This window comes from Ctenopharyngodon idella, chromosome 2 (genome assembly GCF_019924925.1).
Source record: "Ctenopharyngodon idella isolate HZGC_01 chromosome 2, HZGC01, whole genome shotgun sequence".
Lineage (NCBI taxonomy): Eukaryota > Metazoa > Chordata > Actinopteri > Cypriniformes > Xenocyprididae > Ctenopharyngodon > Ctenopharyngodon idella.
Window position 1 is genome coordinate 6,671,976 of NC_067221.1, and position 22,079 is coordinate 6,694,054.

The 22,079-nt window shown below is 38.5% G+C and overlaps 2 protein-coding genes across 2 annotated transcripts; both read right to left on the reverse strand.

Annotated features, from left to right (window-relative positions):
* Positions 1-112: 112 nt before the first annotated feature.
* pak2a (p21 protein (Cdc42/Rac)-activated kinase 2a) lies at positions 113-9,515 on the reverse strand. The gene is made up of 13 exons (XM_051873063.1): positions 9,283-9,515; positions 7,434-7,537; positions 7,029-7,173; positions 6,748-6,869; positions 6,463-6,595; positions 6,261-6,324; positions 6,084-6,132; positions 5,153-5,265; positions 4,297-4,414; positions 4,111-4,210; positions 3,830-4,026; positions 3,569-3,706; positions 113-1,210 (listed from the first exon to the last, which is right to left on the reverse strand). Exons 1-13 carry the CDS (start codon positions 9,467-9,469, stop codon positions 1,124-1,126), a joined length of 1,557 nt encoding a protein of 518 aa, XP_051729023.1. The 5' UTR covers positions 9,470-9,515; the 3' UTR covers positions 113-1,123.
* ing5b (inhibitor of growth family, member 5b) lies at positions 9,282-21,993 on the reverse strand. The gene is made up of 9 exons (XM_051873076.1): positions 21,757-21,993; positions 21,384-21,455; positions 21,135-21,301; positions 20,942-21,053; positions 20,741-20,834; positions 20,514-20,649; positions 17,468-17,529; positions 16,432-17,353; positions 9,282-9,515 (listed from the first exon to the last, which is right to left on the reverse strand). Exons 1-8 carry the CDS (start codon positions 21,791-21,793, stop codon positions 17,314-17,316), a joined length of 720 nt encoding a protein of 239 aa, XP_051729036.1. The 5' UTR covers positions 21,794-21,993; the 3' UTR covers positions 9,282-9,515; positions 16,432-17,313.
* Positions 21,994-22,079: the final 86 nt, after the last annotated feature.

Below are 22,079 nucleotides of genomic sequence, written 5' to 3' on the forward strand. Positions count from 1 at the left end.
AACAGGATTCATGGCAATACACAAAACTCAATTAAATTGAGTCAGTACCACAACTATCTCTTTTAGGAGTCATAACAGAATGATGCAAGTTCTAGAAATTTACCAGTCAATGTTAGAGGTTCAACCATCTTTGCTCCAGGTCTATTTTAATAATAATAATTTACAAAGTATATGTTTTAAGATGGTTTCATCATTAACAAAAACATTGTATCTCATAGAAAACAAGCAGAAAACAGACAGAAAGTGTATTTTACTCAATTGGAATGTCTGAAAATGTCTCTCATTGAAATGTTATGTTAAAAAACAAGTTAGATTTAACATGCAAAAGAATGTAGCAAATTATTCATTTTTATGACAACCACTGAAGGCGCATTCAATTCTGGTATTCCGTCAAGATTGTTAGTTAAAAAATAAAATACTGTTTACATACATATAAATATAAAACAGCTAGTCAAAAATGTCCTGATTCTTGTTCTTTTCCCCATTTCGGTATGCTAATCAAAATACATAATATACAAAACGCTTTAATAAACTTTAGGTTTTGCAATAAAAAATTTAAAAACAGAAACGGTTCATTTAATTCCATACAGCAAAATTGTTCCATTTTGTTGAGAAAAGTGAAGGCAAAATAGGTAGTAGGCACAAGTGGCAGGTCAATATTAGAGGATGGGACAATTCAAGTATTACAATACTTCTCTGGAACATAAAAAAGGAAGGGGAAAAAGTACTTTGTTAGGCCAGAGCTCAACAATACTTGAAACTAATAAAATACAAGATAAATTTAGACAGAAAAGCATGAAATGTTCAGGTACACGATGGTGTCAAACCGTTTACATAAAACAAACAAAATGAGAGACATCAGTAGAAAACAAGAGAGGTCTACAGTCAGTGGCTCCTCTGGTTTTGTAGCCCCTTCAGGCACATTAAAGGAGAGTTTGGTGTGAGGAGGCAAGACATGGTGATTGTGCAAGTTAGTCGCCCAGGTGGGATTGACTAAGGTCTTCAGGGCTGAATAGCAAAGGCCCTTCGCGGGACTAGAAGGTGACTCTGCCGGAGTGATGGAAGTTCTCACAGGAACCGGTCGTGAGAAGTAATTTGGGCATTGGCACATAGTGACAAAGGGCTAGCGGTTACTCTTCATTGCCTCCTTGGCAGCAAGTATAAGGGGAGTGAGGCTGGAAAGAGGCTTCGCCAGCTTCAGGAAAGGATGCTGCAAGAGACGAAAGGACATTAGTACATTTTCTAGAAGGTTACCTAGTCATCAACATCATCACTTCTCTAACACCTCCATTGTCTATTGCAGAGGTTCCCAAACTTTTTGTCAGCTGACGTACCCCTTGATAATTTAAATGCTATTTTGTATGCATTCTGACTTATTTACACTGTTAAAGAGTTGGATTCTCTTGCTAAACATGGCCAAAGTTTCAAAAAACGAGTTGGACGTGCCAAATACACTCCTTCAGAGTTCCTACAAGTTTTGTAAAGTAAAGACTTGGTAAAGCATATCTTTCTTTTGCAAATCTGATAAAACTAAAGACTTTTCGGAGATATGAAGGATGCTATACTACTCTATAGGTACTCAAGATTAACATGAGATTGGCAGAAACTGTGTGTGTTATGTACCCTTTAAAGGTGCAATATGTAAGATTTCTGTCCGCTAGAGGTCGCTAGAGGCCTATTCAAAACAAAGGCGTAGCTTGATGACAGCAAGTTTGAACACGGAATCTTGGGACATGTGGTCTTCACATCACAGCCGGTGGAAACAATCGGGATAGGCCTCGGGCAGAAATCATGTTCATGGATGCAATTGTTAACGTTACTGTAGTATGAAGCAGAGCAGGACCGAGTGTTGTGGAGCTGAACGAGGCCGCTGGAGCGATTGCGCAACACACGCCTCGCGAGCAGCGGAACTTTTATTATGCCACAGTCGCCAGCGCTTCCGCTTTTTACAGTCATGAGTATGAGGTAACGCAGCTCTGTTTATCATATTAGATACATTTGAGTGTGTTGAAAATGATGTTATAACGTTACTCTGTGTGTTCGCTCGGCGGCTGCTGATATGTTTGTGACACACTGCAGTAAGCTAGATCGATTTTAGAATATCATATTAAATGCTGGATGGCTTGTGTTGATAAATAGCATGCAATTAATTTTAAAATGTATTGTATGATGGAGAAAATGCTGTATTACTGTTACTAAAAATAAAGCTGCATCTGATTATGCTATGTTAGCTACTTCACAAAATAGTGTTTTTCTCTGAGGCATGGTAAAGCATGGTACTCGCAAAAAATCAAGAAAATTAGATTTAAACAATAAGACTAAACGTGTTGAGCTATATAACAATAATTAGTTTTCTGTCTATAAATATATCAAAACAGTTGTTCCCTTGTCTATTAAAACATGTAATATATTAAAGCATCTTTGGTGTTTCCATGGTTTCAACAAAATAAAACCAGAAACCGAAGGGTAACGCGGGTATGACGCAATTGATAGGTGATTCCTCACATGTCCCGGAGCCTTGGTTAAAATTGCAATTTTCTCACGATTTACAAATAGTTATAAACATTTGGGATATTGTAAGTACTCAAGTGAACAAAATATATAACACTGGCCTAGAGGTTTTTGGATATTTTACTGCAAAAATCTTACATATTGCACCTTCAATTTAATTTCAATAATTTAATAACACATTCACAGTTCTCTGATGACTGTTAATGGTCACATGACATGCCTGTAAACAGATAGAATATAGAATTTTTTAGTGTTTCACACACTACAACAATTATACAATAATTACAAAATTATTGTTGTAAATTACAATTGTACTGCAAAGTAAAAAAATAAAATTTGATCATTATAAAATTCATTTGATTTTCCACTACACGTTATGATACTCGTTTAATTCTCGTTTAATTCGATACTTGTTTAATTCTTCACTTTCAAATGTTCAAACCCTCAAGCTTATAACATGTCAAATCCTAAGCTTTTATTTTGGAGGAATATTGGCAAAATGCTGCAAACTTCGTATACAAAAATGTTGGAAATTATGCAAATGTAGATAAAGTTTATGAGAAGCAGCATTTACTTTGAACCAAGCCGCCTGTACGCAGGTAAATTGGACACAGTGGCACACTTCACTGTGAAACACTCAGCGCAACAGATTTACTTATTTAAAGATTACTTATTTAAAGGGAGAGTTCACCCAAAAATAAAAATGTGAATTTCTTTCTTCTGCTGAACACAAAAGAAGATATTTTGAAGAATATGGGTAACCAAACAGTTGATGAAACATTGACTTCCATAGTATTTGTTTTCATACTATGGAAGTCAATGGGGCCCATGAACTGTTTGGTTACCCATATACTTCAAAATATCTTTTTTTGTGTTCAGCAGAAGAAAGAAATTAGGGTTTGGAACAACTTGAGGGTGAGTAAATGATGAATAAATTTTCATTTTTGGGTGAACTATCCCTTTAAATTGCAGTTTTATTTCCAATATTTAAAAAACGCTGGTCTAACAGACAAATCTCATTTGTTGGGGCATTTTGGGATTCAGTTTTGCTCCTTACTTGCAAGAGTTCTTTTCCTCCACCTCTCTTCTCCACATCCATCTCAAGGCAGCGGTTTAGGAAGTCTCTAAAAATGGGTGACAGTTTCTCTGGATTCTGGAGCTCTGGGGTGCCATTAGTAGCGATGAGGTACAGCGCCTGGAGACGAACAGTATCCGTTAATGGAATAAATCTTTTCTTTAAAGTTAAACAGATCACTTGAGCCATCATCATTAATTACAAATGACTCAGTGATGAAAGTACAAGACAAGAAAGTCTCACCCTCAGAGGATTCTCATTGAGATAAGGTGGTTCACCCTCTACCATCTCGATGGCCATAATACCCAGAGACCATATGTCCACTTTGGGACCGTAGGCTTTACGCGTGACCACCTCAGGAGCCATCCAGTAGGGTGTTCCTACCATGGTGCTCCTCTTACTTTGCTCAGGGGTGATTTGAGCACAGAACCCAAAATCGGCTGAAAAGAAGAAACCAAACAATTACTTCAAAATGTGCTGACAGATAATAAAGCCAGGACTTGACAGTTGGATCATGGACTCACTTAGTTTGACAGATCCATCCATTCCTAATAGAACATTGTCACTTTTGATGTCTCGATGGATAACCTGGTTCGCATGAAGGAACTCTAGAGCTTGCAAACACTGTGGAGGAGTCAGACCACAATGCTTAGGCGGTGATGGTAAAAACAAACGGTTCAGATCTCACAACTACGCCAGAAATACTGTACCTCTCTGCAGACGGCAGCAATTTGTGCCTCATCCATGCAGGTTTCTGTTACCACATCAGTCAGAGAGCCTCCAGCAAGGTATTCCATCACCACAAAGAGCTCATCTCCAACCAAGAAGCTACACACATACGCAAGAAAACAGAAGGTAGATGCTACAACAGATGGCTGGATTGGAAACATATGTGCAAAAAAACATTCCTTGAGACATGTTTAAAATGGCTTTAAAGCGATAGTTCACCCAAAAATGAAAATTATCCCATAATTTACTCACCCTCAAGCCATCCTAGGTGTATATGACTATCTTCTTTCAGCCAAACACAATCGGGAGTTATATTAAAAAATATCCTGGCTCTTCCAAGCTTTATAATGGGAGTGAATGGGGCTTGAGATTTTGAAGCCCAAAAAAAGTGCATCCATCCATCATAAAAATAATCCATGACTTCAGGCGGTTAATAAAGGCCTTAAGAAGCAAAGCGAAATATCCATATTTATATCTTTATTAACTATAATCACTGTCTTTCGGTAACGGCTGTATGCAAGTCGATTTCTGGCGGAAGAGTGACCTCTGACCCGACGCATGACGTAGGAGTATTGTAAGCTTAGACTCTTGCAGTTTAAACAAATAGGGCTGTGCAACAAACTCAAGCTCCTCTTCTCTTATATTGAAATCTTCTGACATTTCTCTTTAAATATTCTCATTTTAGACTTCTAATTTGTGACCGGTGGTGTGTTTTGCTCTATCCTCTGCGCTTCCGAGTTCGTCAATATTGGCTTCGTCAATAATGGCTTGAGGGTGAGTAAATTATGGGATAAATTACATTTTTGGGTGAACTAACTATTTAAGGGCTGTAACTACCTGTCTAAGAAGTTGACAATGTTGGGGTTCTTCAGCTCCTTCATCACCAGGATCTCATTGATGATCAGCTCCTTCTTGGGCTGCTTCTGTAGATTAATCTGCTTGATGGCGACCTATGAGAACACATTGCTGTCATTTCACTTGGCCTATGTCAACTAACCAAGAAAGGCTATAATTGAATTCAAACAATTAAATTGTTTAGAAAAATATCAGTTTAAAAATATCAGTGGTCCATTTAATGATAATTCAGTTTGATTAATTATACTAAACACACTACCATCAAAAGTTTGTGGTTGGTAAGATTTTTTAAAATGTTTTTGAAAGAAGTCTCTTATGTTTACTAAGGCTGCATTTATTTGATCAAAACTACAGTAAAAAAAGTAATATTGTGAAATATTATTACAATTTAAAATAACTGTTTTAATATATTTTACAATGTAATTTAATCCTGTGATCAAAGCTGAATTTTCAGCATCATTCAGTGTCACATGATCCTTCAGAAATCATTCTAATATGCTGATTAGCTGCTGAAGAAACATTTATTATTATTATTATCAATGTTGAAAACAGTTGTGATGCTTAATATTTATTGTGGAAACCGTAATACACGTTTTCCAGGATTCTCTGATGAATAGAAAAGCATTTATTTGAAATAGAATCTTTTGCAACATTATACACGTCTTTACTGTTATTTTCGATCAGATAAATGCATCCTAGCTGAATAAAATAATTAATATCTTTTAAAAAGTATATTGTACTGATCCCAAACTTTTAAACAGTAGTGTAAATGAATTGCCCCCAACCTGTATGCATTTTTTTCAAGGGATTTTCTTAGGAAATATAGATATAAGCAAATAATTTGATTCATTACACATTATACATTTGTTTGATTTACAATTTTTTTTTTTTAATCAAAAAGAGCAAAAAATACCTCTTGGCCAGTAGCAACGTCAATAGCTGTGTACACTGTACCAGACGCACTGTAAAGAGACAACATTCACCTGAAGCAATCTTAGATTCTAGTAAATATAATTAACTGTGAAATAAAGAATAATCAACTGTTTTTGTGATACAGACAAAATGACAATAAATCAATGAATATATTTACCCTTGTCCAATTTTTTCGTATCTTGTGTATTTTTTCTTGGGGTCTCCAATACTGACAATGGTTCCTAAAATCAGTCACGACAACACAGTTAGCATTCTGTCATGAAAAATTATGCATAGACACTTTCACATGCTACAATGCATATAAGAATAGTAATGTTGTGTTGAGCATCTGTAATGGTTAGTAACCATCAAAAACATACTAAGTTTCTCCATAATCTCCTCATCGGTCATCTTGCCCTTGGCCTTCTTCTGTTTGTCTGCAGCTTTGGAGCCATCTGTTTCCGCAATAGCAGCAGGTGGAGGAATGGGATCGATGACAGAACGAGTGTATACCTATCCAGACAACAAAGACACCAACAATATGGTGCTCACTCAAAAAGTACAAACTGACAAAAGAATAATGCCTAACACAAAAATATGAATTCATATAAAACATGATATGACAGAAACTGTGTGATGAGACTGTGAAGTTCCTGTCCACTCACAGATATGGTATGCTGTGGACGTGGTGCAACAATAGGGGGCGGGGCTTCATCATCGTCATCATCATCATGGTCCTTGACTGGTGATTGCTCTGAGCCTTTTTTAGCTGGTGGTGCATCTTTATCTGAAATCAAGAGGAACAAATTCAGTAGTGGATAAATACGAATACAGTTCGAGTGGTGGTATGTTCAGGGCTTTTTTGCTCACCAGCCACTGTGGCTGTATTGTAGTATTGGAAGCGTTTCAGATATTTTAGTATCGATATGTATTGAAAAAGTTTTACCTGTAAAACTGAGGTATTTCTGCCTGCTGTTGCCTGTGGAGTCGTAGAATTTGAGCACATCTAGGACAGCCTGAGGGTTTTTCTTCTGCTCAGATTTCGTGATGTTGGAGGTCTGCAGCAGTCGAGCCCACTGCTCTGGCATGCCCTGAGACAGAGAAAGGAGAAAGATAAAGAAAATGGAATGCAAAAAGAAAGTGAGTAAGAGTCCATCTAATAATTTGATTAATTAAAATTCAGAAGGCAAATCAAATCAGTGAGCTATGACAGACAGGAGACAAATGGTCACAAAATTCAATCTAGGCAATTGAATTGGCAATTCCTTCTTGCATTTGATGGATTAAGACAGATCAGGGGCAGCATGGGTAAATTGCACCAGAGGAAAGTAAGAATGTATTTCTCACTCACAGTGAACTCCCCCGTGACAGAATCGAAGCCCACATGTATGGTGTGCTCAAAGTCTGAAGGGTTAGAAATCTCTGGACGCTCCTTATCCTTGTCTTTTTTTCTTCCTTCAACAGAAAGAATGGTTGTGGTTAGACGATTCTGGTCACTGGCAAAAAGACAGATTCCAGTGGACTATTTTACAGTATATGAACCCAAGTCTGGGATGAGCCTGTGTCCAAAAATGTGATCAATTACAGTGTACAAAAGAAAAGTCAGTTAAAGGAATGTGCCGAGTTCAATACAAGTTGGGCTATATTTACATTTGTGGCATTAATTTGTAATATTCTCCCAACTGCCCAACTGTTTATGTTCGCTTAAGACATAATCGACTGTGTGTACGTGAATACTTGCCAAAACTGACATTTTGACATAATTTTGTGTGTATTTGTTCGTTCAAGAGTAGAGCTCAATTCAGTACTCGTCCACTGAGAGGTGGCTTTCTGTGTGCGCAAGATTTGTGACTGAATTGAGCTCTCTTTCGTGTCGTAACACTTTTTCACATTTATCCTTATGCTCTTTCTCCCAGACATTTACATTTTTAAACATTTTATGAGACATGCAGCAAGTATACGTCAACTTATGTCCTGCCGGGTTGATAAGCAAGTTACAATTAAAATTAGGGATGCACCGATCCGATACTCAGATTGGTATCCGATACTGCCATTTTTGCCGGATCGGGTATCGGCCGGATGGGACCGATCCAAATCCGATACTGTGCGTGTACCATCCTGTGTTATTGTTAAGCTCCACAAAAGGCACAAAAACATTAAAAAGCACCATAAAGTTTCCGTGCACTATATTCCAAGTGTTCACGGGATGCGCATAAGCGCTTTGTGCTGCTCTGTATGGGAGCTGTTCATATTATAATACTTTTGCGCAATGAAAGATTGTTAATAGCATTTTTTGTTCTGTCCTATTTATCATATGTTGCTGCCTCATTAAAAAAAACTCCGCTATAAATTTAAAAGAAATGTCTTTTAATTTTATAGTATAGCCTATATTTATATATAAATATATTTAGTTTATGTCATGTATGACTCAAACATTCATGAAAAACAAGCCATGAGTCATGGATGAAGGAATCAGCTGGACTCCTGTTTATTTTGAATGTCTACCAAGCTAGTGAAGCTATTGGTTTATTTACAGCTGTTACACTGATGCACAATTATTTAATAAATAATTCACTACATTTGTGTGTGTCTGTTATTTTGTTTTACAAAGTTTAAGCCAAGCCTGATATCTTGCACAAAAGAATGATCCCAGTTTCTTCCACACAGTGAGGCATACAGTTTATTAGGTAATTTAGCACTTTTTTTTGAATATCGGATCGGTATCGGTATCAGCCGATACTGAATCCCAGGTATCGGTATCGGAAGCGAAAAAGGCGGATCTGTGCATCCCTAATTAAAATGTGCACATCTACAATGCAGGACATCAGTTCTGACTGGATCTCTTCCCATATCGTCCCTCACTAACATTTTCATCTCATTTTTATTCATTGAGGAAAATGTCAATAGATTTTTGTCATAGTTTTTGTCATTCAAAACTGTTCAATGTCTTTTCGTCAGTGAAAAAATGGCGTTGACGAAGATTATGACGAAAATTATTCAGCAATGAAATTAACACTGCTTAGTATGTATAAACCTTTTCCAAGGAGATAAATAATTCAAAGAGCTTTATCAAAAATGGTAATTTTTTGTGCCTTACAGAAAACCCAATTTTTGTATTTTCTGTGGTATTCAACACAATGTTTTGCACTGACCCAAAACACTGCTTTTAGCACACCCTGGGGGCTCTGCTCGCCTCTTACCTTTCTCTGCTGAGAATATGGATATGATCTTGTTGCGAGGTTTGTCCCTCTTCTCCTCAGGGACGGAGGGCAGGGGTTTAGAGCTGGGGTTTGCTGACATACTGTCCTTGATGCTGGTGTTAAAGGTGCTGCTCATTCTGACTGGGGGGGCAGGGGGTTTGTCCTCCAGCTCTCCGTTGTCAGACATGACAGGGAAACACACTCAGAGGGGTTATAGGGTTTCAGAGATCAACCTGCAGAGGGCAGCAGAGAAACAAAGATCTAAGCTGATAAATGAAAAGACAAGAGTCAGCAATGGAGAAAATGACAGATGACGGGCCATTTGTAAGGCTGTTTTTATAGACAGGGCCCATCAGTTTCATCTGTGACTCTCAGGCCGGTCGTCCAATAATGTGCTGCTCGTAAAAACAATGGAACTATTTCAGTAAAATCTCAGAGGAACAATTTCAGAATTTTATTGTACATACTGTTTATAAAAGCTTTCCAACCACCACAATGGCCACACCAAGAGTCTGCTCAAATAGTGCAAAGCATACTAACCTCTAACCAACAGCTGCTACTGTGCTACAAAAACAGCCAGTCAACAAGTTAGCATGGACAGAGAGAGACTGTGTCTCATGTTCTGCTAACTGCCTGTTTTTTGAGATGTGCAAACAATGTCTACCCCTGTGTGAAAGTCACTGATACTGAGAATTCACAGTCTAGCAGCTGTGAGTTAGCTTAGCATTGCTATCCTAGAGAGTTCCAGCAAGTCATTAATTCAAACAAAAGTGCTGAGGTTTTCAGGTCAGAGTGCAAGTCTGCACAACAGGATGTCTTGCTAAGGATGGCTGTGTGACATAATACCTTGCTGTCTACAGTCTATGATAGAATCTTAACCAAAATGAAACCTCATAATAACTGATTTGCTGAACTCTACATAGGCAGCAAACAAACAAATAGTTTTGCTCCTCACATGAAGTGTACAAGAAACCTGACTCGAAAAAATACATAGCACATACAAGTACTTTCAGTACTGAATTAAATATATTTTCCATACATTTTTCTTGCCTCAGTCTGCCATCTTGGATCAGGATTTTTACTGAGGTTGTTACAATGGATTATGAATTTGCCTTCTCTGTGAAGGATATGATACAATGCTGATTAGATCTTACTTGTTGACTGTTGGAAGCACATTTATGATGCCTTAAGCCCCGTTCACACCGCCAGCGACATGCAGCGACATGATCCCATTCATTTCAATGGAGCACTGGCGACTTCCGGCGACATGAGCAACAGTGACCATTGGCGACAAAATGTAGGCGTGTCAAGCGACGCGAGACACCTGACAAAAGTTCAGAAATTTCAACTTTATGAAAATGAAAATCGCGAATTTCGCGATAGGAGTGAAGGCTCTCTGGAGCTCACGTCACCATCTCAAGGGCAGGCGAGACATTGGTTGTGTCCAAAAACTGGAAAAAGCTGCCTTCAGAGGACACATTTCAAGGTATGAAGGCATCAAGGCACGTCCGAATTCAATGTTAGCTCCACTTCCTGTTTCCTGAGATACCTTCATCTCATTGATTTTTGAAGGCAGCATAGATGTATCCTTCACTGCCTTTGATATCCCACAATCCTGTGCGTTCCATTCTGTGACAGTTGAGCTAGAAAAATTAAGATGGCGTCCAAAAGTTGCGTTTGCGGGTCAGTTTTGGTAGTTTTATGAAGCGACGAGAATACTTTTACTCAGAACGCCAACTCATTATTGGACCAATAATGAGCCGCTGTTCTGACAAAGAACCCGGAAGTGCTGCACTGTTTTTACAATGTCAACAGCGTAGGAGACTGACAGGGAAGAGAAAAAATTGTTGAATAAAGTCATTATTTTTGCACACAAAAAGTATTCTCGTCGCTTCATAACATTAAGGGTGCACTGCAGTCACATGGACTATTTTAACAATGTCATTACTACCCTTCTTGGTCTTGAAAGGAGCAATGACATTGCTGCCTATGGGTGATGAACAAAGGTCTTACGGGTTTGGAACGACATGAGGGTGAGTAATTAATGACAGAAATTTTATTTTTGGGTGAACTAACCCTTTAAAATTTTGCTTAGATCACTTGATTTTGAAAAGGAGGTGAATTTAACAGCGTGTTTCTTCCTGGCCTGACTATTTAGCTATAGAATTTCAATTTCTGCTAGTAAGGAAGAGATATTTGTTCAGTAACTTAATAGAAAACCTCAGGTGAGTGTGGCCTCAAACGGTATACAAAGGTGTTTTCATTATCAGCCTGTCAAGTCTGGTTAGAAATCAGTGCCATCATGCGGCTGTCTACATCCTCATCAACATGTCATCAACATGTCCAAATAAGGTAAAATCCTGTCTCACCTTAGTGGGGTCAATTCAGCAAATCATGTGCAACTCAACCTCGACGTGACCACAATGTCTTCCTGCTCGACAGCACAGTTTGACTGTGCATTGTTTTCACACAACAAAGGACTTATACCTGATTGATTACAACTGCAGAAAGAGAAAAGATAGTGTGACAGCCAAGAGTTTTGAGGTTTAACGAATCTGAGAATGACTCATTTTTATGTTCTAATGAGCGACGGCTCCATGCAGCCATGGATTACACACTTTCTAGTTTCTTCTGAATCAATTTTACCTCAGCTACAACAAAGATTTTTCTGAAGAGTTTAGAAACGATCAATACAACTGTAACTATTGCACAAGTCTTGCATGATCTTAGACTAGTTCCTGTTTCCTTATAAAGAAAAAACATGGGCAGAATAAAGATCAGTGCAGGTACTGAGAAAATTCTCATATACTGTACAGATCACATGCATTGTGACACCAATCTAATGAAAATATAAACAAAAACCATGAGCTTGACAGAAATCTTGCATCAATCCGAACAAAGACACCATAAATACATCAAGTAATCAACCAGCAAAAGTCTAAATTAATTCAATTCATTTCTTTTGGAGCATGATCAGTTTAAAGATCTTTTTCCAGCCACCACCACACACTTCAGCTTGTAAGTATGGGGCATAGTCAACACTAAGTAAAACTCAAAGAAATCAAGGAAAAAGGATGCAATTAGATGCCAGTGCTATCACTAACACTATCTCACCCTGAAGAACCCTGATGGAAAGATCCAGCTGATATCCCTGGCTCTGCTCTGGCACTCTCCTGAGACATTGAGGGTCTTCTGTATGGTGTGTCCACGAGTATCTTCACCCTGTGTTTCCACTGAAGTGAGCTGAGAGAGAGACAGGCGTGTTGATGCAGGCATGCTTCATTCCACAGCAGGATGAAACGCTGCGAGTGCAGTCATGTCTTTGTGCTGCACATTGCTATAGTGATGTTCCGCCCCTCAGGCTTGATATAAGGCCCTATACAGCAGAGACATTTGACTGGACATACCTTTACACACCACTGACTCTCGCTCTGAGAAACCACCATTACACAACAATCACAAATGAATCAGGATGCATGAGCTTGGTTAGAGCACTTTCACCCCCACATATCTATGGAAGAGGATCTGAAAAGAAAGATCTCTTGTGTGAAGCATAACTTCATTTGATATTGAATAATGCTACACAGATTCTTGAAATTTTCCATTTTTCCTCAAGGGAAAAATCTTGGGATCATCAAGTCTTAACTTGCTTTCCAGTAATGACAGTGATTTAAAGATGGGTGTGGTTCTCTCCAGTGTTTTAGGCTCAAGTGCACTTCTGCAATGTCCATTTCATGAGTTTTTCTTACAACTCAGGGCCAGTTTTTAGGTTTCTCAAAAAACTGTTAGTCTAGCGCTTGTGAATCTTGCAGCCTCGAGCTACTGACGCACAACCATTTCTGCCAAGCCATACATAATCTCAGGGCTCCAAGACAAACATTAAGCTATTATTATTACAAATTACAAAATCAACTGATAAAGAGTGATTGTGATTGAGAAGAGTTTGACATTGTTTTGTGAACCTTATCATAAAAACCACTGGTCTGTAAATTGGACTTCAAGGTTTTTGCCCTGGGTTCGTTCTTGCATGCAGGAAAAACTGGCATAGATGTAATTAACTAATGTTTTTTTTAAAGGGTTATTTCACGCAAAAATGAAAATTATCTCATGATTTACTCACCCTCAAGCCATCCTAGGTGTATATGACTATCTTCTCTCAGATGAACACAATCGGAGATATATTTAAAAATATCCTTAGTTCTCCAAGGTTTATAACGGTTGTGAATAGGGGGCCACATTTTCAAGGCAAAAAAAAAAAAAATCAATCCATCCATTAAAAAGTAATCCATACAGCTCCAGGGGGTTAATAAAGGCCTTCTGAAGTGAAGCAATGCGTTTTTGTAAGAAAAATATACATTTTTAAAACTTTTAAATATTGCGCAGTATGCATACGGTCGTCCGCCGGAAGCTAGTTATTTTAATTTATAAAGTTTTAAATATGGATTTTTTTCTTACAAAAACGCATCGCTTCACTTCAGAATAGGGCTGCGCAATTAATCGAAATTGAATCAAAATCGCGATTTGGCTTAGTGCGATTATGACATCGCAAAGGCTGCAATTTTTTCCGATTTTTAATTATATAAATATGTACACAGCATGTTAGTTAAGAGCTGCTCTGTGATCAGTAGTAAATGACGCTCCACCTGAAATCAATGCATTTGAAAAAGCAGCTCATGTCAAACATACAGACTTTCCAAACATGAGAAGCGTTTATGAACTTCTTGTCCAACAAAAGACAACATTTAATGACGTGTTTTTACTCCAAACTCACTTCATAACGTCAATCGAGTGTTGGAAATAGCATTTTGATTAACACTGCATTATAAATACACTTTATTATTAGGAAATACCTGAGAAGGCTTGAAGATAGATAATCGATTTACTGTTGTAGTCATCTGTTTATTATATTCATGTTTAATCAATCAAAGCATTTCTGTTTTATTTAGTCACAGCAATAGTATGATGCCCATAGGAGTTTCTGCTCGGCGTCCAGTATGAAACAGACGTGTTTAGCGGCAAGTAAAACTCACTCAATCCTATTCTGGGTAAAAATAGGAAACAATTCTTCTCTCTAGAGAACTTTAAGGGAAACGTATAATTAATATGTATTTTTTCCAGTGTACAGAAGTGTACAGGGTTTTTTTTTCCCCACAGTGAATGCATAGAGGCACATATTTCATATTAAATACATGGACTCAATTTATTATTTTGCTATAAAAACAACAAAATCTTTTAATATATATAAATTGTAGTTGTGGTGCTCCTAACTTTTTGAGGTTGGAAGCACCAGTGCTACCAAGCAAAAAAGTTCATTTTGATCCCTCATTTATGACACAAGTATATTAACGCCACGTCGGAATTACTGTAATTATAAGATTCCAACTTGTAAACCTTTTTTCGAAATTTTCTTATAGCTCCGACTTCTGCAACCTCATGCAGGAACACCCAAAATAGCTGTGACTTCAGCATGTAAAATGTAGTTAAGCAGTTATTACATAATATTTCTGTTTAATAGTTCCTATAAATGACTCTTGTTAGCATCCTAATAATGTAAGAATAATCTGAAAATAAATGAAAGACATACAACACAGTTTTATGTAGCTTGCACAGAGTTGAACAGAGTTCGAACTGATGAAAATGCAAACCTTAAATGTAATGCAAATACTGTACATTTGTTATTAACAGAAAGTTGCACTTGTTACAAATAACATATCTTCATAAAGATACTCTTTTTCCATCAACAGCATGCATACGTATGTATGAATTCAGCCACAGGCTGCAAGCTGTCTTCTCAGTTTGTGTGAAGTGAAATGAAAATGCCAGAGAAAGCTCATGGGAAGCGGGAATGTGGACATTCCCGTCTGCTCCCCTGAGCCTCATTGATTTGAGCCGCGCCAGGCCTAAACTAACGAACATATATTTGTTTTTCCACAGTTGCAGGCTGGCGGGCCAAAAGTAAACATAAGGTGCCAGTGACTATGGATTTAATGTGGGTCAGACTCAGATTCCTACATTTAAAAGCAAAAACATCACTATTCACTAATCAGCGTTAAACCAACAGACATGATGCACTGATACAAGATCAGTGACTTGACGCTATCAAACATTTCTGATGCATTTTTCCGATTCACAAAATTCTAGCTATGTTACTTCTGATAGAGCTGATTACAATCTTCAAGCAACCACTAGAGAGACAGTCAAGGCAAAAAACCACCAGCAGTGTGCCTCCACTTCCTATTACTCACATCCCCTCAGCTTTTGATTGGCGGACGGATAACAGAAGCATTTCCTGATCCTACAAGCATCGACCACTATAGGTCACAAACATGCACTTCATCTGACCAACTGGACCAAAACAAAGATATCAGAGCACGCCTCTCTTTTACAGATGTGTGGTTGTGTAGAGGAACTGTTTACAGGAAGACAGACTAAGGGCCTTTTGTATTTGCAGCTTCTATAAAAGGAAATACTGAGCAAGGCTTCCTGAACTAAGCCTAGCTGCCATTCTCCTTCCATGCTATTGGAGAATGAAGGCATGTGTTGGTTCAGAGAGAAGAAGCAAGCTTTCTAACCGCCAAATTATTGCTTGTCATCAATGAAATGAAAATTATGTCATCATTTTTTCTTCAGTGGAACACAAAATTTGATGATAGCCAGAATTATCTATGGGAACCATCTGCTTCATTCACCATTTAATTATTACATCTTTTTCCACACAACGAAGGTGAATGGTGACTTAAATGGTGCCATTTTTACAAACATCTGCTTTGTGTCCCATGAATAAAATATAATTATCGCATGACTAAAACATGATAGAAATTACCAAAAAAGATGGGACTTTTATTTACAGTACAATTTAGTGTCACACAAGTACATTTCAACAAACAATAATATAAAACTACACCTCTTAATGTGTCAATAAAATCATTCCTGACTAAGACTTACTTCGCTTTAGTTGTGTTGTTTAATATCCACTTGAGTTAATTCATATTACTTTGAGGTTGAAAAACAAGCCCTGCATTATCAAAAACAAGCCTGTCAAAGTGTTATAAAAACAACGGCGCAGTGATAAACCATCAGTAAACATCCTTTTTGACTGCTGGCCGAGCAGATGTCAGGATTAAGACTAGTTTAGCAATTTCAACTCACCAGAACTCCCGCAAACCTCTTCAAAGTTTTAGCTCCGCCTTTTTCACGCTCATAAACTGATTTCGCTGCAAGTATAATGAGAATATCTCCCTGGAGATTATGATTTTGGACGCCGTGTCGACGTGCTAGTAAGCTTTTTTTTAAGTTAACTACTTCTTGGACCCGGGATCTGTCTGCTATGGCGGAGGGGAAGCGGAACTGTCGACCCAGCCCAATGTTTGTACTTCACTAAACGTAGCTTTTTAGGTTGGACAGCTTTTAATCTAATCTATTATTTTTAAAAATATAAATACAAATTATTAAACTGTGCGAAATATTGAATATCATAAGAAGTTTTTATTATAAGAACTACTGCTGTTTGCAAATGGGTTCCGTCCATGAGTTACGACGACTCTGCTGCATGACGGGAAATGTAGTCTAGATCTCATTGCACTGCGCAAATGTGGCGTGCTCTAAAACTACATTTCCCTAAACTGATCTGATTCTGACTGTATTTACCGGTATGCCAACAAGTGTTTTATTTAAGCCCTACGAAAGTCAGGCGTTATTTAGATAAATATATATTTAAAAAAAAACAAAAACAACTCTTATTTATTTGTTTATAGATAATAAGATATGAGATTAAATTGTTCAGAAAAGACATAAAAAGTAACAATGGTGAGCGTCATCATAAATAAACTTTTATTTTTAAAGCCAAATGAAAAAGAGATCCAAACCCTCTGCTGGCAGCAACTGGAAAATACATTTTATTCTTCCCTGTTGTAACATTCATGGTCATCTACATTGCAAAGGCACTGATACAATAAGTCAATTGATTTCCATTGAATATGATATAAACCCAGTAAGAGACTGCATATTTGATTCAGGATTCACTGTAATAGACTATTTTTTTCTCATCTCTTGGGTACATCTGGGACAGTACCTGTAAATGGAGAACAAAATATTTGAAAATGGCAATATTAAACTACAAAGAGAAGTCAGTCAGTATGTGGAGAGTGCAAATTAAAATAGGACGAGATACAGAGAATTGGCTCACCATTTTCCCTTCGGTTTGGTCGTTAGGCCGACACAGGCAAAGTGAAACCACTCTATTGGACACTGTTAAAAGAGAAGAAACCCTTTTAAAAATTATTTTACATTATCATCAATAATAAGATGACTTCTGTTATTTACAACAATGTCTATAATACACCAATCAGGCATAACATTACGACCACTGACAGGTGAAGTGAATAACACTGATTATCTCCATCACGGCACCTGTTAGTGGGTGGGATATACAGGTGCTGGTCATATAATTAGAATATCATCAAAAAGTTGATTTATTTCACTAATTCCATTCAAAAAGTGAAACTTGTATATTATATTCATTCATTACACACAGACTGATATATTTCAAATGTTTATTTCTTTTCATTTTGATGATTATAACTGACAACTAAGGAAAATCCCAAATTCAGTATCTCAGAAAATTAGAATATTGTGAAAAGGTTCAATATTGAAGACAGCTGGTGCCACACTCTAATCAGCTAATTAACTCAAAACACCTGCAAAGGCCTTTAAATGGTCTCTCAGTCTAGTTCTGTAGGCTACACAATCATGGGGACTGCTGACTTGACAGTTGTCCAAAAGACGACCATTGACACCTTGCACAAGGAGGGCAAGACACAAAAGGTCATTGCAAAAGAGGCTGGCTGTTCACAGAGCTCTGTGTCCAAGCACATTAATAGAGAGGCGAAGGGAAGGAAAAGATGTGGTAGAAAAAAAAAAAAGTGTACAAGCAATAGGGATAACCGCACCCTGGAGAGGATTGTGAAACAAAACCCATTCAAAAATGTGGGGGAGATTCACAAAGAGTGGACTGCAGCTGGAGTCAGTGCTTCAGCTGTCGCATTCCTTGTGTCAAGCCACTCTTGAACAACAGACAGCGTCAGAAGCGTCTCGCCTGGGCTAAAGACAAAAAGGACTGGACTGCTGCTGAGTGGTCCAAAGTTAGTTTCTCTGATGAAAGTAAATGTTGCATTTCCTTTGGAAATCAGGGTCCCAGAGTCTGGAGGAAGAGAGGAGAGGCACACAATCCACGTTGCTTGAGGTCCAGTGTAAAGTTTCCACAGTCAGTGATGGTTTGGGGTGCCATGTCATCTGCTGGTGTTGGTCCACTGTGTTTTCTGAGGTCCAAGGTCAACGCAGCCGTTTACCAGGAAGTTTTAGAGCACTTCATGCTACCTGCTGCTGACCAACTTTATGGAGATGCAGATTTCATTTTCCAACAGGACTTGGCACCTGCACACAGTGCCAAAGCTACCAGTACCTGGTTTAAGGACCATGGTATCCCTGTTCTTAATTGGCCAGCAAACTCGCCTGACCTTAACCCCATAGAAAATCTATGGGGTGTTGTGAAGAGGAAGATGCGATATGCCAGACCCAACAATGCAGAAGAGCTGAAGGCCACTATCAGAGCAACCTGGGCTCTTATAACACCTGAGCAGTGCCACAGACTGATCGACTCCATGCCACGCCGCATTGCTGCAGTAATTCAGGCAAAAGGAGCCCCAACTAAGTATTGAGTGCTGTACATGCTCATACTTTTCATGTTCATACTTTTCAGTTGGCCAAGATTTCTAAAAATCCTTTCTTTGTATTGGTCTTAAGTAATATTCTAATTTTCTGAGATACTGAATTTGGGATTTTCCTTAGTTGTCAGTTATAATCATCAAAATGAAAAGAAATAAACATTTGAAATATATCAGTCTGTGTGTAATGAATGAATATAATATACAAGTTTCACTTTTTGAATGGAATTGGTGAAATAAATCAACTTTTTGATGATATTCTACTTATATGACCAGCACCTGTATTAGGCAGCAAGTGAACATTTTGTCCTCAAAGTTGATGTGTTAGAAGCAGGAAAAATGGGCAAGCGTAAGGATTTGAGCGAGTTTGACAAGTGCCAAATTGTGATGGCTAGACGACTGGGTCAGAGCATCTCCAAAACTGCAGCTCTTGTGGGGTGTTCCCAGTCTGCAGTGGTCAGTGTCTATCAAAAGTGGTCCAAGGAAGGAACAGTGGTGAACCGGCGACAGGGTCATGGGCGGCCAAGGCTCACTGATGCATGTGGGGAGCGAAGGCTGGCCCGTGTGGTCTGATCCAACAGACAAGCTACTGTAGCTCAAATTGCTCAAGAAGTTAATGCTGGTTCTGATAGAAAGGTGTCAGAATACACAGTGCATCTCAGTTTGTTGCGTATGGGGCTGCATAGCTGCAGACCAGTCAGGGTGCCCATGCTGACCCCTGTCCACCGCCGAAAGTGCCAACAGTGGGCACGTGAGCATCAGAACTGGATCACGGAGCAATGGAAGAAGGTGGCCTGGTCTGATGAATCACATTTTCTTTTACATCACATGGATGGCCGGGTGTGTGTGCGTCGCTTACCTGGGGAACACATGGCACCAGGATGCATTATGGGAAGAAAGCAAGCCAGCGGAGGCAGTGTGATGCTTTAGGCAATGTTCTGCTGGGAAACCTTGGGTCCTGCCATCCATGTCGATGTTACTTTGACATGTACCACCTACCTAAGCATTGTTGCAGACCATGTACACCCTTTCATGGAAACAGTATTCCCTGGTGGATGTGGCCTCTTTCAGCAGGATAATGCGCCCTGCCACAAAGCAAAAACGGTTCAGGAATGGTTTGAGGAGCACAACAACGAGTTTGAGGTGTTGACTTGGCCTCCAAATTCCTCAGATCTCAATCCAATCGAGCATCTGTGGGATGTGCTGAACAAACAAGTCCGATCCATGGAGGCTCCACCTCGCAACTTACAGGACTTAAAGGATCTGCTGCTAACATCTTGGTGTCACAGCACACCTTCAGGGGTCTAGTGGAGTCAGGGGTCATGCCTCGACGGGTCAGGGCTGTTTTGGCAGCAAAAGGGGGACCAATGCAATATTAGGAAGGTGGTCATAATATTATGCCTGATCGGTGTATCATTGCCACTTGACTGGCGGTAATGTGGATATTATAGTAAAAACATTTATTTGTGTGTGTACGTATATATATAAATAAACAAATCTATTACTCACATCAGAATTGTCACATCCAATCATTTCTCCATATGATACTTGACTACACAAACAATATGTGGGTTCATTAGGGTCCACTGGCATATCCAGGACATCTGATGGATGCATGGCAAGCAGAGATTCACTTATGTTGGAACTAGTGAGAGAAAAGACACAAAGAAAGAGTTGAATAAAAAGCCTTATAATAATATACTTTGGCAATGCATCCATATAAAAATCACTGTTACCCAGTTTTCTGTCTTTTCTGCTTGGGTGAGTCTGGATCTGATCCTTTCTTGTCTCTTCCAATGGATCCCTTCTTGTCTTTTATATTCTTATCCTCTGAAACAAGTTAGTCAGTTTGGTCTCACCCAAAATTACAGCAAAATGAATTAATTGTATCTATATATGTACATGAACATACATATGTTCTGAACAATAAGACTTACTTCGAGATTGCTTCTCATCTGAGCTATCCGGGCTACCAGAGTCCAGTTTCTCCTGCAGATCGTTCTCAAAGCGTGCTAGATCAGCATCCAACCGCCGAATGTGTTTATCCACCTGGAAATATAAGCAGACTAGTTATTGCTTAATGCATGAAGTGGGACAAGCAAATATAAAATGGAGGACTCTGTATCTCACCATTTCATATATCTGCATTGCAAGCTGAACTTTGTCATCGCTGTACTCTTTGCATTTGGTGTAGGCATTTTCAATCTTCTTTAGATGCTGGACACGCTCCTCGGATGCCAGATTTCTAACATTTGCAATATACTCAGAAGCTAGTTCACTTATCTCTGCTTTTTTCTCTGTGAAAACAGTAAGAATGTATTAGAGAACATTAAACAATAACGTTCAAAGTATTACTGATACTGATCCAAACATTCATACCTTCAGTCCTATTATCCAAATCCCCCATTAATGTAAAGTTTCTCTGCAACTCGCAGGGAAGTCCCTCGATACCTGGAATGAATGATTATGATTACAATTCTCGGAAACTGTTTTACATGGCAAGAGAAGCAACAACATGCATGAAACTGCTACAGCAAGTTAACGTTACATACTGACCAAGTGTATAAGATACAAAACAACATGCAATCACTCAGTCATATATGCTTAAGCGGTTTATCACATAAGACTGATACATTTGTGATGAATAACTCAACCCAAGTGCAGCAAGGGGATGAATTGATTACATTTATACAACTTGACAGTAATTAAAACGTAGCAACAAGTTTAGAAGAATATCTTTTAAGAAACTTACTGTCTAAATAGTGCTCTAAGTACATTCCTTTCGCCATTTTTGTTAGTATGGGCTTTGTACTGAAGGCGTGTACGATGGTTTATTTAACGCGCGCTGGATTTCCTTTCCTCGAGTCGCTGTGCAGGTTATTAGATTCTTATATGAAATTGATCAACCATATATCCATTAAGTAAGCAGATAAGACCGTCCAAGTGGTTTATAGATCATATAGGCTATTGTAGCTATCTTCATCTGTAGTACATCAAATAACAACTTGCTCTACATCGCCATCTACTGCAGTGGAGTTTTGTTTCGGTTTGCTAGCCGCTTCTCTCTCTCTGTGG